Genomic DNA, 15022 nt, shown 5'->3' on the forward strand with positions numbered 1-15022 from the left:
AATCTTTCTGCCACGCCTACTGCTGGAACCTGCCGCTTTGCTGTTCTGAAGGCATCACGTGATCACCCTGCTACTGGATTATTTGGCGGGAATTGGGCCCCTCCCCCTTCCTTTATAACTGAGTGCCGAAATAGTAAAAATTGAACCTTGAGCAGAGAGCTTTGTCTGGGTTCCTTCCTTATCTCCCGAAGCCCAGCCCCTCTTCTCTTCCAGGTTTCCAAAATGCCTTTCCAGGCTAGAACCCAGGTTGTGATCTACTGGCCAGACACAACAATGTGTGTTTTACCTTAACTGGGAAGCTACACTTTCCAGTGCGGACTCCTTCTTCATCTGTCTGCCACTGATGTGGACGGCTGGCCTCTGGGACATAAACGTCTTTCTTTCTCCTGAAGCTTTGCCGTAGTTTGTTCATGTTAACTTTTACAACCTGAAGACACAGTGAAGAAATACCAAAGTTACTTCTTACACAAACTTCAGATGACCATTTTAGTACAAAACCCACCCCAAACCCTGAGGGCCCACACGAGGGTTATAGCTTAGTATGTTAGCATACTTCCTCTCGGAGTGACAGTGAGTCTAAAACTGCTCTCAGTCCGCTTTTTAAAGACAACTACAGTCCCCTCCAATGACAACTGCCCCAACAAGGGCGGCGTTTAACTTCTCACCTGCTTGATACCTCTCAAATGCCGGGATTACAGCCATGCCCTACTGTGCCTCAGTTTGGTGCTAAGGACTGAACTAATATTTTGTGCCTGCCAGGCACACATTTTGCCAACTGAGTTAGTTACATGCCCAACTCCCCATTCTTTCTTCCTGTGGCCTTATCTACCAATGTTACCTCTTTAATATCTAATTCACTCCATGCCCTTTGTCCCATGATTCATTCATTCTCAGACTCTTCCCCACCCCCTTCATTTGTAGCTATCTTTATTACTACTGGTAGACAAAAGAAAGATTCAAGTCTTCCTGATTTGATGGATATTAGGTAAGAGCCAGGAGAGCTCATGGTGCTTGGGTGAACAGTCACTCTTTTTCTAGTCTGTAGGGCAAGCGATTAAAACTACAGCCCCGCACATCCCAGGCAGGCAAGCACTCTGTGTCTTGGAGCCTTTCCTGTCACTTTTCTCTCTTCCTCTCTGCTCACTCCTCATGGAACCTGGTGGGGATGGAACCCAAAGGCAAAGCCACCTCCCCCAAATCCCTGATTTTTCTTTGTGGTACCTTTGCTTAATTACTGTCTCAAACTAAAACATGTCTTTGTTTACATTACCTACCTATTCCCAGTGAGGTAAAGTCTGCAAGGACAGGATACTGTCCTGTTCCCTGTTTATGCCTGCCTTCCTGGAACTGATCAGTAGAGGAGTTGCTCACATATACTTACTGAATGAATGCTGTTCAACCAACACTCACGATTAATAAACCATGCATGCCTGAGGTTTGGGTCACAATCTAGCTTATGTAGTAACTGGGGCACCCTGTAAGCTTTACAATGAGACAGACCTGAGTGAATGCTGTGCTGCCAGAGATGGTGATGTGACTGATGCAAGTAAACGGAAAGTTCTAATCCTTAGTTTATATGTCTGTCAGATATGGTAGTAACTGTTAATTCTCAGGGTCACTGTGAGGGTCAGAAATAATGTTACCTAAAGCAGCTAATGTTTCAAAAGGGAACTCTTGTTGCTGGGACTGGCCTTGAACTCTTGATCCTCTTTTCTAAGCCTCTCAGGTAGACAGGCCTGTATGTGGCCAGTGTTCAAATCAACTATTTTGAGACTTTTTTGTTTAACTTATTGCAAAAGGCCATTACTTAGACTGCTTCAAATAAAGGCCCATTTCATTCTAATCTGGTCTGACTACTGTTTTCTAAAACATCAATCTGACTGTACAACTACTCTACTTTAAAATCCTCTAATTGGCTCATATCACCTTCAAAGTGTAAATGCTCAGCATGGCAAACACAGTCTTTTTTTTTAAATTTATTTATTTATTATATGTCAGTACACTGTAGCTGTCTTAGACACTCCAGAAGAGGCATCCAATCTTGTTACGGATGGTTGTGAGCCACCATGTGCTTGCTGGGATTTGAACTCAGGACCTTTGGAAGAGCAGCCGGTGCTCTTAACCCCTGAGCCATCTCACCAGCCCCAGCAAACACAGTCTTATGCGGTCTCTTACCAGCCCCCATTCACATGTTAAGTTCCAGCTCCATTAATCTACTTACAGTCCCCTACAGGCAGGCTGTTTTCAGTGCCTCTCTCTACATGGAAAGAAACTATTTCAGTTTGCCTCCTGTAAAAGTCTACTCATGTTCAGTGCAAGCTCAAGAGACGCCAGCATTTAACAAAACACTCACTGTTGTTGTTCTGAGAAGTCTTTACTTGACCTCGGTCCTTCTACTTTCACGTGGTTCCATTTAAGTGTTTTGCTGACTTTTATTACTGTACATTAGAAACTGGCACATTTTCTAGTTCCTTAATAGTGAGCTGTATCCTACTTGTTTAAACAGCACCCATCCCTGAATTCTAATGTGGTGCCTGTCTGTCCTTGTATGACATACTGTAATTTTGAAGAAACAAACAACCAACCCCCCATAACGCTGAGACTACTTTGTAGGTAGAAGACACTACGAAATGATCAGAGCTGGAAAAGACTAGAGATGTCAAAGCCCACTGACAAAGGAGGATTACCCCACTGTCTAGACTAGGGTACTGGCAGACTCTATTCACTCTCTGGCACAGATGTATTATTGTAGCATTTTTGGTTGCTAAATAACACGGTGAAAATATCCAAAAAATTGGTGTTAATATCTTACCACTTTTAGTACTCAAATGGTTTGCCATCAGCATTTCTGCCACGATTCCTGACTTATGCTTTAAGTAACCACAGGACTGCAGTGGAAAGGCCTAGCAGCCATTGCTTGTTTAGGGGGGAAAGTTAATGAGTCTGAAGGATTGGACACAACTCTTAGGAAAGGCTTCAGGTTCCCGTCACATATTCATAGAACTATTTTATCAGATTTCCATGTAAGAAGTTTAAGGAAAAGGTTTTCCAACTAGGGCGATTTAAATAGTAATGACAAAACAGTCCTAAAATAAATTTGCAAGGTAAAAGTATGTAATTATGTTATCTTGTTTGTTACCTCTTAATAACTATTACTGGCCTAAGGACAAAGGTCCTAGTTGAACATAGGCGATAAATATATTTTTAAGTATAAGAATTGAGATAGCTAGGTGTAGTAACACACACCTTTAATTCCAGCATTGGGAGACAGAGGCAGGTAAATCTCTGTGAGTTTGAGCTCAGCCTGGTCTACATAGTGACTTCCAGGACAGTAAGGGCTATACAGAGAAAGCCTGTCATGAAAAATTTAGGAAAAGAGAATTATTTTGTTCTATAAGCTAATTCTTTTTAAAGTTCCATTATACTACAATTTGCAAAGATAATACATATGCATGTGTGTGTGTGTGTTTGCACACATAGTCACACCTGCATTTATCAACATGTGAATGCCTGAGGTCATCAGGCTTGGTGGCAAGTGATCCTACACTGTCCCCAGAAAACCTTTTTTTGTTTTGTTTTGTTTTTTCGAGACAGGGTTTTTCTGTGTAGCCCGGGCTGTCCTGGAACTCACTCTGTAGACCAGGCTGGCTTCGAACTCAGAAATCCACCTGCCTCTGCCTCCCAAGTGCTGGGATTAAAGGCGTACGCCACCACTGCCCGGCCCCAGAAAACCTTTTATACCCCTTAACTGCTCTGTAAAAGGTTGATGCCACAACTCTTATCTCTTTTATACACTCCTTTCCTCCCTAGACTCTATCCCAGTATTCCTCTAGGTTAACTTCATCAATCTGTTGACTCTCAAGGGCTTCTTCTACTTCCTCCAATCACTGAAAATATTCCCTAAACAGCATGGTTCAACTGTGCTCTCTTATTCTTGCTATCATTCTTTTAAAAATAAGACAAACCATCACCCCATCAGTATGATTTTCCCCATTTGTACTTTTTAGTTTGTGTCCTTCCATTCAAATTCACTATGGGCAACTGATGTTGCTTCACGTATAACTTAAATCACCCCCTTTTCTCTCATGCCTAAAGACCTCGCCTTCACCTCAACATATGCGGTTTAATGAAAGCTGGAAGCTTATTGTGTGCGATCTAGCCCTATTGTTAAAACTAGTGCAGAAATTAGTAAGACTACTTTCTTGACTTTAAGTGACTCTATAATAATAGAGAAACCCTCAAGCCGGTATTTCCCATAAGCAGTCACAATCTGAGTTAGGTTTTAGGAACCAAAATCAGTGACAGATGGTAGGGTATAAGAATAAAAAGTAAACCGGGCATGGTGGTGCACACCTTTAATCCCTGCACTCGGGAGGCAGAGGTAGGCGGATTTCTGAGTTCGTGGCCAGCCTGGTCTACAAAGTGAGTTCCAGGACAGCCAGGGCTATACAGAGAAACCCTGTCTTGAAAAACCAAAAACCAAAAACCAAAAAAAAAAAAAACAAAAAACCCAAAACCAAAAACCAAAAAAACCAAACAAGAATAAAAAGTATTTCAACTAAAGGCAATGTGGTGGTTTGAACATGCTTGGCCTAGGGAGTGGCATTATTTGGAGGTGTGGCATTGTTGGAGGAAGTGTGTCACTGTGGCCATGGGCTTTAAGACTCTCATCGTTGCTGCCTCGAAGCAAGTCTTCTCCTGTTTGCCTTTGGAAACAAGATATTGAACTCTCAGCTCCTCCTGCACCATGCTTGCCTGGATGCTGCCATGCTCCCACCTTGGTGATAATGGACTGAACCTCTGAACCTGTAAGCCAGCCCCAATTAAATGTTGTTCTTATAAAAGTTGCCTTGGTCGTGGTATCTGTTCACAGCAATGAAAACCCTAACTAAGACAAACAACTACATCAATAAAAGTATAGATGCCAAAAATCCAGTATTAGGTGGTGGATCAGCAAGGAGTAGCAGAGATGAGGCCAAAGAATCTAAAAGGAACTAGGATTTATGGGAATCAGAAGGTGTTTAAAGGATTTAAACCCTGACTTGGATGGTCAGACTTGTGATTTGGTTTAACCACTCTGGTAGTAATATGGAAAACAAATATGAAGGGGAAAGGCTTCCAGACACGTTATAATGAGAACTTAAACTAGGGTACTGGTGGTGGCCTTGGTGGAGACAAGGGAACTGAAAAACTTAGAGGAAAGCAGTAGTAAGAATAGAGTCAAGTTGATACAACTAAGCTCCAGAATGTATTCCCCCAAGATGATAAATCTGTTAAATCAAGGGTTGTTTTCAGACCCTCTCACAGGGGTTGCTTAAGACCATCGGAAAACTCTGATACTTACATTATGATTCATAATAGTAGCAAAGTTAGAGTTATGAAGTAGCAACAAAAATAATTTTACGGTGTGGGTCACCACAAAATGAGGAACTGTATTTAAGGGTTGCAATATTAGAAAAGTTAAGAGCCACTGTGTTAAACCATTAATTAACATCTGGACTACAATTGGTCCAATTGGTAAAATCAGCCTAACATATTCAATTCTATCTCTGGTTCAGTGCTTCACATAGGCAGTGAGCCAAGTAAACAGCAACAGGGTACAGCTTTATCACAAACAAGTAAATTAACACAAATAATTATAGAACAAATAAAATTCATTTTAAAAGTTCATAGCTGTCGGTCAGAAGTTCATTTACAAGCAGATTCAGGGAAAGTTAGACAAACAAAGGGCTTGTTTATGTACTTTGGTTTTTGTTTTGCTTTTGAGATCAGAGTTGACATAGCCCGAGCTGGCTTTGAACTTTATGGGTGGCCGAGGATGACCCATAAAGTTTCTGTTCTCCCAAGCAGGTATATAATAATTCAGCCAGCCAATCACCTTAATCTTTCTTTTCTCTTCTTTCCTTTTCTTTCCTCCTTTTCTGAGTCCTTCTTTTCAAAGGAAACAATTTAGCTCTCAATAAATTTAGCTTTTGGTATATTTGAGTTTGCTTACATTTCAGTTTAACTTAAAAAAAAAAGGCTGCGTGCTATAAGCCTGCCCCAATTAAACGTTGTCCTTATAAGAGTTGCCTTGGTCATGGCATCTCTTCACATCAAAGGAAACCCTAACTAAGACAAGAACATTACACTGGGCTTCTGTTCCAAGATGAGGTCTGTGTATGCTCACTTCCCCATCAATGTCATTATTTAGGAGAATGAGTCTTTGGTTGAAATCTGAAATTTCTTGGGTGGAAAGTACCTTTCAGGGTTTGGATGAGGACAGGTGTTGCTTGTTCTGTCTCTTGAACCCAGAAAGATGAACTAATCCTTGAAGGAAATGATACTGCACTTGTTTTAAATTCAGCTGCTTTGATTCAGCAAGCCACAATGGATGGCATCGATGTGTCTGAAAAGGCAACAGTGCAGCAGGCTGATGTGCAAGACCTAAGTGACCCAGCTTCAGAAACAAGATCCTAATTCCAAGTACAAGATGGGCTCTTTGGGGACAATGAAAGACTTATATTGGGGGGAAAGCCCCACAATAAAAAGTTGAGCCTGGAAATATTTAGGGAAAAAATGTAAGGGCAGGGGGTAGAGTGTGACTCAGTGACAATGATGGGGAGGGGGGTCACCCACTTTTTTCTGGGAAACTAGATTGGTGTTACACATTGTTTAAAAAGCAGTATTAAAGCCAGTATTAGTGCTAGAATTATCTTTCAACAGCCAGTTGGACTACCCACAAGCTAGCCCTTTTGAACACACTTAGATACTGAGGAAACTCCAAGACAACTGAAACTGCTTGCTCTGGTTTCTGAAAGTTCAGATCCAGTTATGGCTGTTCCAAACATTACGCAATAGGTTTTCTGCTATCACAAGCCTAAGTGAACCCTACCTAGGCAACCCTGCAAGCATCTGCACCTGCTTCCCTAATGTTGCAACCTTATATGCAGCAACAGTTTCTCAAGTAGTCTCTCTTTGCCTACTTTAGCAGTGTAGCCTGAGCTGGTAACATGAAGAAAAGTAGAGCAGATAAGAGTAGCAGCAGCAATGGCAGAAACAGCAGGACAATAGCCATGAGAGCTGAGCAGCCATCAGCCAAGCTGTGAACATGACAGAGTGGCCAGGTGCACTGACAGCTGCAAAGGGGGTGGGACTTAAAGACTGGCAGCTGACAGTGGTGGAGGTGGTGAAAGATGGGGAGTAACTGCCTGCTTGACATTGGCATCAGTGACAACAGCCACATAAAGAGACAGCTGACTGTTCAAAGGGGTGGACTGGGCAAGATGAGGATAGAGGGCTTCAGCTGAAGAAACTGAAGACTGGACAGACCCAGAGAAGTGAAAATGTTCTCCAGAAGAGTTCAAAAAGCTATCAAGGGGCTGGTGAGATGGCTCAGCAGGTAAGAGCACCCAACTGCTCTTCCAAAGGTCCTGAGTTCAAATCCCAGCAACCACATGGTGGCTCACAACCATCCGTAATGAGATCTGACTCCCTCTTTTGGTGTGTCTGAAGACAGCTACAGTGTGCTTACATATAATAAATAAATAAATCTTTTAAAAAAAAGCTATCAAAATTTGAAATCCCAGTACCTAAGCCTGTCTGGAAGCAGCAATGCCAATCGCTGTCCAGAACTAGATAGGAACTCTTAACATTTGCAGGCCCAATAGCCACCTTAACTAGCACATCCACATGAGCTATTAACACTAGAGTGTTAACACTATCCTAGTCTGCCTCCTGCCACCACATGCTACTCCAAAACACTGAGAGATGCAAAAGCTAACAATTAAGGAATTCCTCCTGGCCTTCCCTGGATTTCTGGCACCAGCAGAGCACTTACTTACCTACCATGCACAAGAACCTGGCTTCAATTTTTAGCCCTTCAAAAACTCCATACAACCAAACATGACTCTTCTTGTAACTACAAACTATTTTTGAAAGCTTACATTATTACTGCTCCTGCATGTGTATCTATGACATGAGTGTGACTACTGGTGTGCAAGTGCCACAGCATACCATGTGGAGGTCAGATGGTAATTTTTAGGGAGTCAATTCCACTATGCACCCCAGGAATCCAACTCAGGCCATCAGGTTTACAAAGTTAATATTTATACCTGCTGAGCCATCCTGCCAAGCCCTAGTTTTATTTTTTAATTTGGAAAACAACTGGTGAACCCAATTTATGATTCATGAATACTTAAGTATATTTTAAGCATACTTAAGTAATATTTTATAGATTAAAAAATGTTATGCATATACTCAAAGCCAGACACTTCAGTGCTAGCACACCTACAAGGCTAAGATGGGAGGATCATGAGTTCAAACCCAGGGTATGCTAAACAGGGAGAGTTGAAAATATAAAAGACAGTAAAACAATATGGCCATCACACATTCATAGGCTGATTTTACTAGGAACATATTCAAGAACTTACCTTTACTTAAAAAACAAAATTTAATTTTGCTCTATGTAGGAACAACTGATTTAGCAAAGGAAGATGTTGGTGACAAAGGGCAGAGTTCCTGAGAATCATAACCTACTTTTTATACTGACTCTCCTCTCCTAAGCATCTGTCAAGTGTAGGAAGGTGCTGGAATCTGGAGAGGCAGACGAGAATAAAAATATGCTCGGTTCCAAGAATGAGAAGTGAGAAGAGGGGATGAGAAGAAGCGGAAAAGTGGCAGGGGAGGGGAAAGTAGGAAGCAAGAGGAGGGGAGGGAAGAATGAGAGGGAAGAGGAGGAGGGCAGGACAGGGATATGTCTCCCTTCACAAGTATCTTTACGTTGTCTTCAGCTCTTTTAACCTCACTAATCATTCTCTTACCTTATTTGCATCCCTGTTCCCTAACCAAAGTTATCAGCAAACACTTCTAAAACATACCTCTGTCTCCACCGCCGGAACCACCACAGCCCAATTCAACTTCATCGCTTGTCTGGAGTAAAGTGAAAACTAGGACGCATTTCTATTGTTCCTCTCTGATCAACCATGTACACGGTAGCTAAAACTTTATATTCACTGACGACTGAGTGTAGAAGTCTGTTTTCTCTTTCCAACGTGAGGGTCCCAGGGATCAAATTCAGATCAATAAACTTGGTGGCAGGTACCCTAATCTGCTGGGCCATCTCAAGTCCCAGAATAATCTTTTAAAAATAGATTATGGCACCATGTAAACATCCACTTGCTTTCTAAATGTATCTGCAAATCAAATTGAAACTAAGCTTTTAGTGACTCAGATGCTTAAAACAGCATGCAGATATAAATACTCAGTAAATGTTCATATACTAAGGTATGGCCCCTGTCTGACTCTCAGCTTGGAATGGCAGTCTCCTTAACTAAGTCGTTATGGTTCTTTGGTTTCCTGAAGCTTATTTCCAGTTGGAGCCTGCTGTTTCTTTTTCCTGAAACAGTTTCTTCTTGGCTTTTCAAGAGCTTATTTCTTTGTAATATGTCCAAGTTTCGCCTTCAATGTCATCGACTGATGACATCAATGAGGTCATTTTCACTTTCCAAAAACTTTCCCTATAATTCGTTTTTTAAGAAAAGATGTATCTGTTTTAAAGGTTTTAGAATTATTGTTAAATTTCTGTATATGAGTCCCTTGCTTGCATGTATGTGTGTGCACTCCATGCATACCTGGCTTCCATAGAAACCAGCAGACGACATCAGGTCCTAGTAGAACTGGAGTTACAGATGGTTATGGGACTCCTCCTGGGTGTCGGAAGCTAAACCCAGGCTGACTCCAAGAGTAGCAAGCACACTCAATCACTGAGCCATCTCTCCTGTCCTTTACAATTCTTTTTAAAAAACAAACAAGCAGGGTATCTGTATTATGTATCTCTGACTGTCCTAGAACTTGCTATGTAGCCCAGGCTGACCTCACAGAGATCCAACTATGTCTGTCTCCCAAGTGCTAGGATTAAAGATGTGGGCTTCTAAAGTTAACCCCATTTTATTACACAACTCTTCATTTCTTTCAAAGTGCTTTAACTGGTCACTAATATGAATGTTACAATTTTTACTATGATTCATCATATCTACATGTTTCCCTTAATTACTAATATCACCTTGAGTCCAACAAAATACTGTGTAAGATGGAAGAAGAGTCAGGATAAGAAAATTAAACCATATCCTCAGGTGGGGGTATGGTACTTACTTACCTAGCACGGGGAAGACGGAGTTTGGGATAACCGAAGTGTGACTGTGTGTATGTGTATACATATATTCCATCCTTTAACAGTTTTGAATGATTTAAGTATACAGTGACAATAGAGAAAGGGGCATTTTAAGTAGGATGAGGTAAAGAACCACACTATACTGTATATGTAAAGATGTGTGTTTTATCAGAGGTAGTAGTAGGAGTTAGGAACACTGCAGCCTTCATTTGTAGGCAGTCAGGATACAGAGTCAAGGGAAACAGTAATCTATGTCTTGGTGGAACTGGCAGTCACCTCCAAGAACACCAAGGTTTTTAAATGAATGACGTAATTGGTAAGCTAAGGAATCAAAATCCAAAAGCCTAACCATCAAGAAAGACACTGGCTCACCAGCAGCCTCTGTTCTTTTTACCTGCTGGATCGTCATCCTTGACATGGAACTTGCAGTGGGCTTTCCTGAGCCTATACATACATGCCTGCCTACCTGATCAGAATTACCCACTTACATATGAATTAAGTAACCAGATTCGTCCTGGCTTAGTTCCTCATTTGCATACAGATAGGACCAAACTGGCCCATTCTCAGGACACAAACACCCTCTGCTCCCAAAGCATTACTTGGCAACTCATTAGAGAGCTGAATCTTTATTTCCTAATAACCTTGGCTCGCCTGCCCTGCTTGTATTGTCTTTATTCCTCATTCTTCTCCATCATGAGACAAAAAACTTGGCTCTGACTCAAGGAACTGGTAATACTAGATGCCATCAACTGCAAAATGTACCACTATTTTATATTTCACTAAAGAAAAATGCTGCTGAAAGTGTTAATAAATCTCCATTAATTATGAGTTTTCTAGAAAGCACTGTAAAAATGAAGACATGGATCACTGGCTACTCACTCAAGCCTCATCAGCACGAGGAGAAGCCACAGAGCCCATCACACAGCAGCAGCTGTTTATAGTCTTCATTTGCCTGCTCACGCTGGCCCATCCTCTTAGCCGTAGACTGTCTACATTACTGTGCTTTAGATGCACCTCTTCTTGATTACAGAAGATAGTTCAATCTTTTTTTGTAATTCAAATAGAATATGACAGAAAGATACACATATGTATATACACATACTTTTCAAAATTTGAGACCACACATGTACTTATGGACTACAGATTATAGCCGACCATGAGAGAAATATAAAGACAATTATAGAAACCTCACACTTGGAAAAATATATATAATTAATAATAAAAAGACTCATGGGCCAGGGCCACTTTTAAATTAGATTAGAAAATAAAAATAGGATATGTCTGCCTAGCATGTGTGAGGACCTGGGTTCAATTCCCTGCACCACAGAAAAAAAGAAAAGGAGGGGAAAGAAAAGTTGATAAGTTTCTATCTTAAGGAATCATAAATAGAAAAAAAGCTCATAACAATGAGAAAACAGCACTCTTTTTGATATAATATTTATTTCTCTTATATAAGTACACTATAGCTGTCTTCAGATGCACCAGGAGAGGGCATCCAATCTCGTTACAGATAGTTGTGAGCCACCATGTGGTTGCTGGGATTTGAACTCAGGACCTCCAGAAGAGCAATCAGTGCTCTTAATTTCTGAGCCAGCTCTCCAGCCCCCAAAACAGCATTCTTAATAACACTCTAGGCTAGATTATCCAGCTAATTATCTATAAAACAATACAAAGTAATTAGCAAAATTATATTTAAAAAAAAAAAACCCTAAAGAGTTACTAGTGCGCTAACAATATGGAGCAGAAACTACTAGACACAAATGTATGAAAAGGGTTGACAAATGGCTCAGCAATTAAAAGTAGTTAAGAAGCTGGGCATGGTGGTGCACGCCTTTGATCCCAGCACTCAGGAGGCAGAGGCAGGCGGATTTCTGAGTTTGAGGCCAGCCTGGTCTACAAAGTGAGTTCCAGGACAGCCAGGGCTATACAGAGAAACCCTGTCTCAATAAATAAATAAATAAATAAATAAATAAATAAATAAATAAATAAGTAGTTAAGAGCATTGGCTGCTCTTCCAGAGAACCCAGGTTTAATTCCCAGCATCCACATGGTGGCTCACTGCTATCCATAACTCCAGTTCCAGGGCATCAGATACCTCTTTGAATTTCCAAATTCTCTTATAGATATGCTGTACACATACACACAGAATATAATAAGGAAAGATTTTTAAAAATCATGGTAGGGCATGCATATGACCAATACATCCACACATATACATACATACATGCATCTATATCAAGCACAAAGCTAATCTATGAACACAGACTTAAATTGGGAACCATGTCTCCTATGCTCCATTATGCATGAACTCAAGGTTCTGCCAAGCCTTCCCTGCCATCATGGACTCACACTCGTGGAGGGTGTGAGCCAAAACCACCTTCTCTAAATTGTTTCTGTCAGGTATTATCATCAGAGTGATGCAACAGTGACTAATACAGTACATAGGGCACCCGTTGGTGTCAGGTCTGTAAGCTGTTATTTCACAAGACTCACAACAGATTTGAATTCGGTCAAATTGGTGATTTTTCTCTAAGTCTAATTTATTCAACATTAATTTTGGTTTATGTATATTGTAGCCTAAACTTTGCTCAAATAAATTTAGATAATTTAAAATAATGACTTTCTTTACTAGCTGTTAACAGATGAAAATATTTAGTGTAGACAAGTAGAAAAGGTTTTTTTTGTTTGTTTGTTTTGTTTTTTGTTTTTAGTATAGAATAGAGTTTTTCAGGGCATAGGGAGGGGAGTTAAGAGGGTAGTAGAGGCAGAGGAAGGGGGGAGAAGAAAAAGAAGAAGGGAAGGGAAGGGAAGGGAAGGGAAGGGAAGGGAAGGGAAGGGAAGGGAAGGGAAGGGAAGGGAAGGGAAGGGAAGTAGAGACGGGTCATGAGCACATGGAGGGGGGAAGGGAATGGGGAGAGAGCGGGGAAGGGACAGAGCGGGGCAAGAAGGGAAAAGCAAGAGCGAAAGGTTTCTTACATGTATTAAACTACTCAATGCTCATAGCAATTTCATCAGGTAAACAACGGCACTATTACTGTTTTACAGAAAGGGAAACTCTCATATAAGGAATTAAGTAACTTTCCCAATGTCACACAAGTAAAAATGGAAGCTTAAAAATCTCTACTGTTATCTCTCTCCAAAATCCACACCCTTAGCTACTATGCTATATTGCTTTTCATAATACTTAAAGGAAAGAGGAAAAATGTAGGGAGGACAGAAACCTCACCATTAAAAATTACCCAAAGGAGCTAAGAACACTTAGGCAATACTAATATCAATACAACTCATCACAAGTTGGTGCATCACAGCTATTTCCAAATGTCTAAGCCTTGATTAGTAGTTTTGAAGTTGGACAGACCTGGCTCTGAATCTTGGCTGTGCCTTTTACAAGCTGTGTGACTTTGGACAAATTTCGTAACTTCACCAAGTGTCAGTTTCCTCATCTGCAAAATGAGAATAATAAATGTCTTATACAATTGTTCTCAGTGACACAGGTACAAAAAAAAAGGTTTTCAACTTTTGTCAGAAAATGGCTTTACTGTAATGAGAGAGTGCACTGAGTCACTGAGCAGTTTCAAGATCCACACGCTGATCAGACAACACAACCTGCCACAGATACAAGCCAAATGCATTAGGGATCCGAGCCTGGCTTTGCAGGCACACGCTGCTGCTGCTGAGACTCACTCCCAAGCCCAACCACTGGAGCCTGGGAATAAAACAGAAAGGAAAGGTCAAGGGATAAGGGACATAAAAGAGCAACTTCAGTGTCAAAAATTCCTGGCACTACTAGGAAGGAATTTTTATGGGAAGAAAAGAGAAAGGGTAGAAAATGGACCTCGGGATGTAGAATGCAAGGGAAACCTACTCAAAATGACAGAGATATCGCTAGGATTAATTCGGAAGTCTTACCCATTTTTTCCTTTTTTTTCTTTCCAGTTTGCATCATAAGTTTTATTTCTAATGTGGGACAGATTCTTTCCATTCCTCAAATGTATTACAGGTCACCATGAAGAGCCTAGGCTGTAGCTCCCATCTCCAGGGAAGGTGAGAGGAATACAGACTGGGAGCAGTCCAGGAGTGGTCTGCAGTTCCTGGATCTCTTACCCTCCCTTCTCAACAGAGGAACTAACTCTCATCCATTCAGTTAAAAAGAAAATAAAAATAATAAAATACCTTAAGTATTGGGCAGGGGTATCCCGGTCCTCAGTTGGACTTCAAGTTATGGGTCACCAATGGGGAAGTGGGGGTGGGGAGAATAGTGCCTGGGGTCATTCTTGAATTCCACAACTACACCCTTGCCCACAAGGGATTTTAAAAAAGGAGAAGAGCAGGCTGCTGGTGCTATGCAGGGCAGCCTGAACCTGGAAGGAAAGCTCTGGGGGGCTACAGGCAGAGGCAGGCTGAGAGCTGGAGTGAGAGTCTCGGATTAGGCCGTAGAGGACAGAATCACATAGGTGCATGGGTAGCCCTGGAAGATGCAGCTGAAGCTTGGCTCAAGGGTACTGAGCAGGACAGGACAGAGAGGGCCACCAAACTGCCAATTTTGTCTTTTCCATATCAACTAAGACAAAAATTTTTTTTTTCATTTTCCTATAGCAAACAGAAGCTCTTCTATATGTTAAAGAGTCACTTATAATTTGACTTTTTTGTTCTATACATTTCTTCCAGTGCTAAAGAAAATATGAGGCCAGTAAAGGATAAATATAGAATTATAGTTAAGAATTGGAATTGGATCTTCACAAATGAAATATGGTGAAAAGAAAATCTGTTTTCTAAAATTTTGTTTATAGATTCATTTTACTTGATTTGATTTGTATGAGCGTTTTACCTGTGTGTTTGTGTGTGTGTGTGTGTGTGTGTGTGTGTGTGTGA

General features: G+C 41.0%; 1 protein-coding gene across 14 annotated transcripts in view; it reads right to left on the minus strand.

Moving 5' to 3' along the window:
* Numb (NUMB endocytic adaptor protein) overlaps nucleotides 1-15022 on the minus strand; it is a 127909-nt gene that overhangs the window by 47898 nt on the left and 64989 nt on the right. For 8 of the 14 annotated variants that reach the window (NM_001272055.1, NM_010949.2, NM_001136075.2 and 5 more), the window contains one exon: nucleotides 287-427. In NM_001272055.1, the coding sequence (NP_001258984.1) occupies nucleotides 287-412 (126 nt within the window). In that variant the 5' untranslated portion in view covers nucleotides 413-427. Of the gene's footprint in view, nucleotides 1-286; nucleotides 428-13508; nucleotides 13594-15022 lie in introns of those variants that run through there. The other 6 variants (NR_073563.1, NR_073564.1, NM_001272056.1 and 3 more) reach the window with 1 other exon arrangement.

This window comes from Mus musculus, chromosome 12 (genome assembly GCF_000001635.26).
Source record: "Mus musculus strain C57BL/6J chromosome 12, GRCm38.p6 C57BL/6J".
Taxonomy (NCBI): Eukaryota; Metazoa; Chordata; class Mammalia; order Rodentia; family Muridae; genus Mus; species Mus musculus.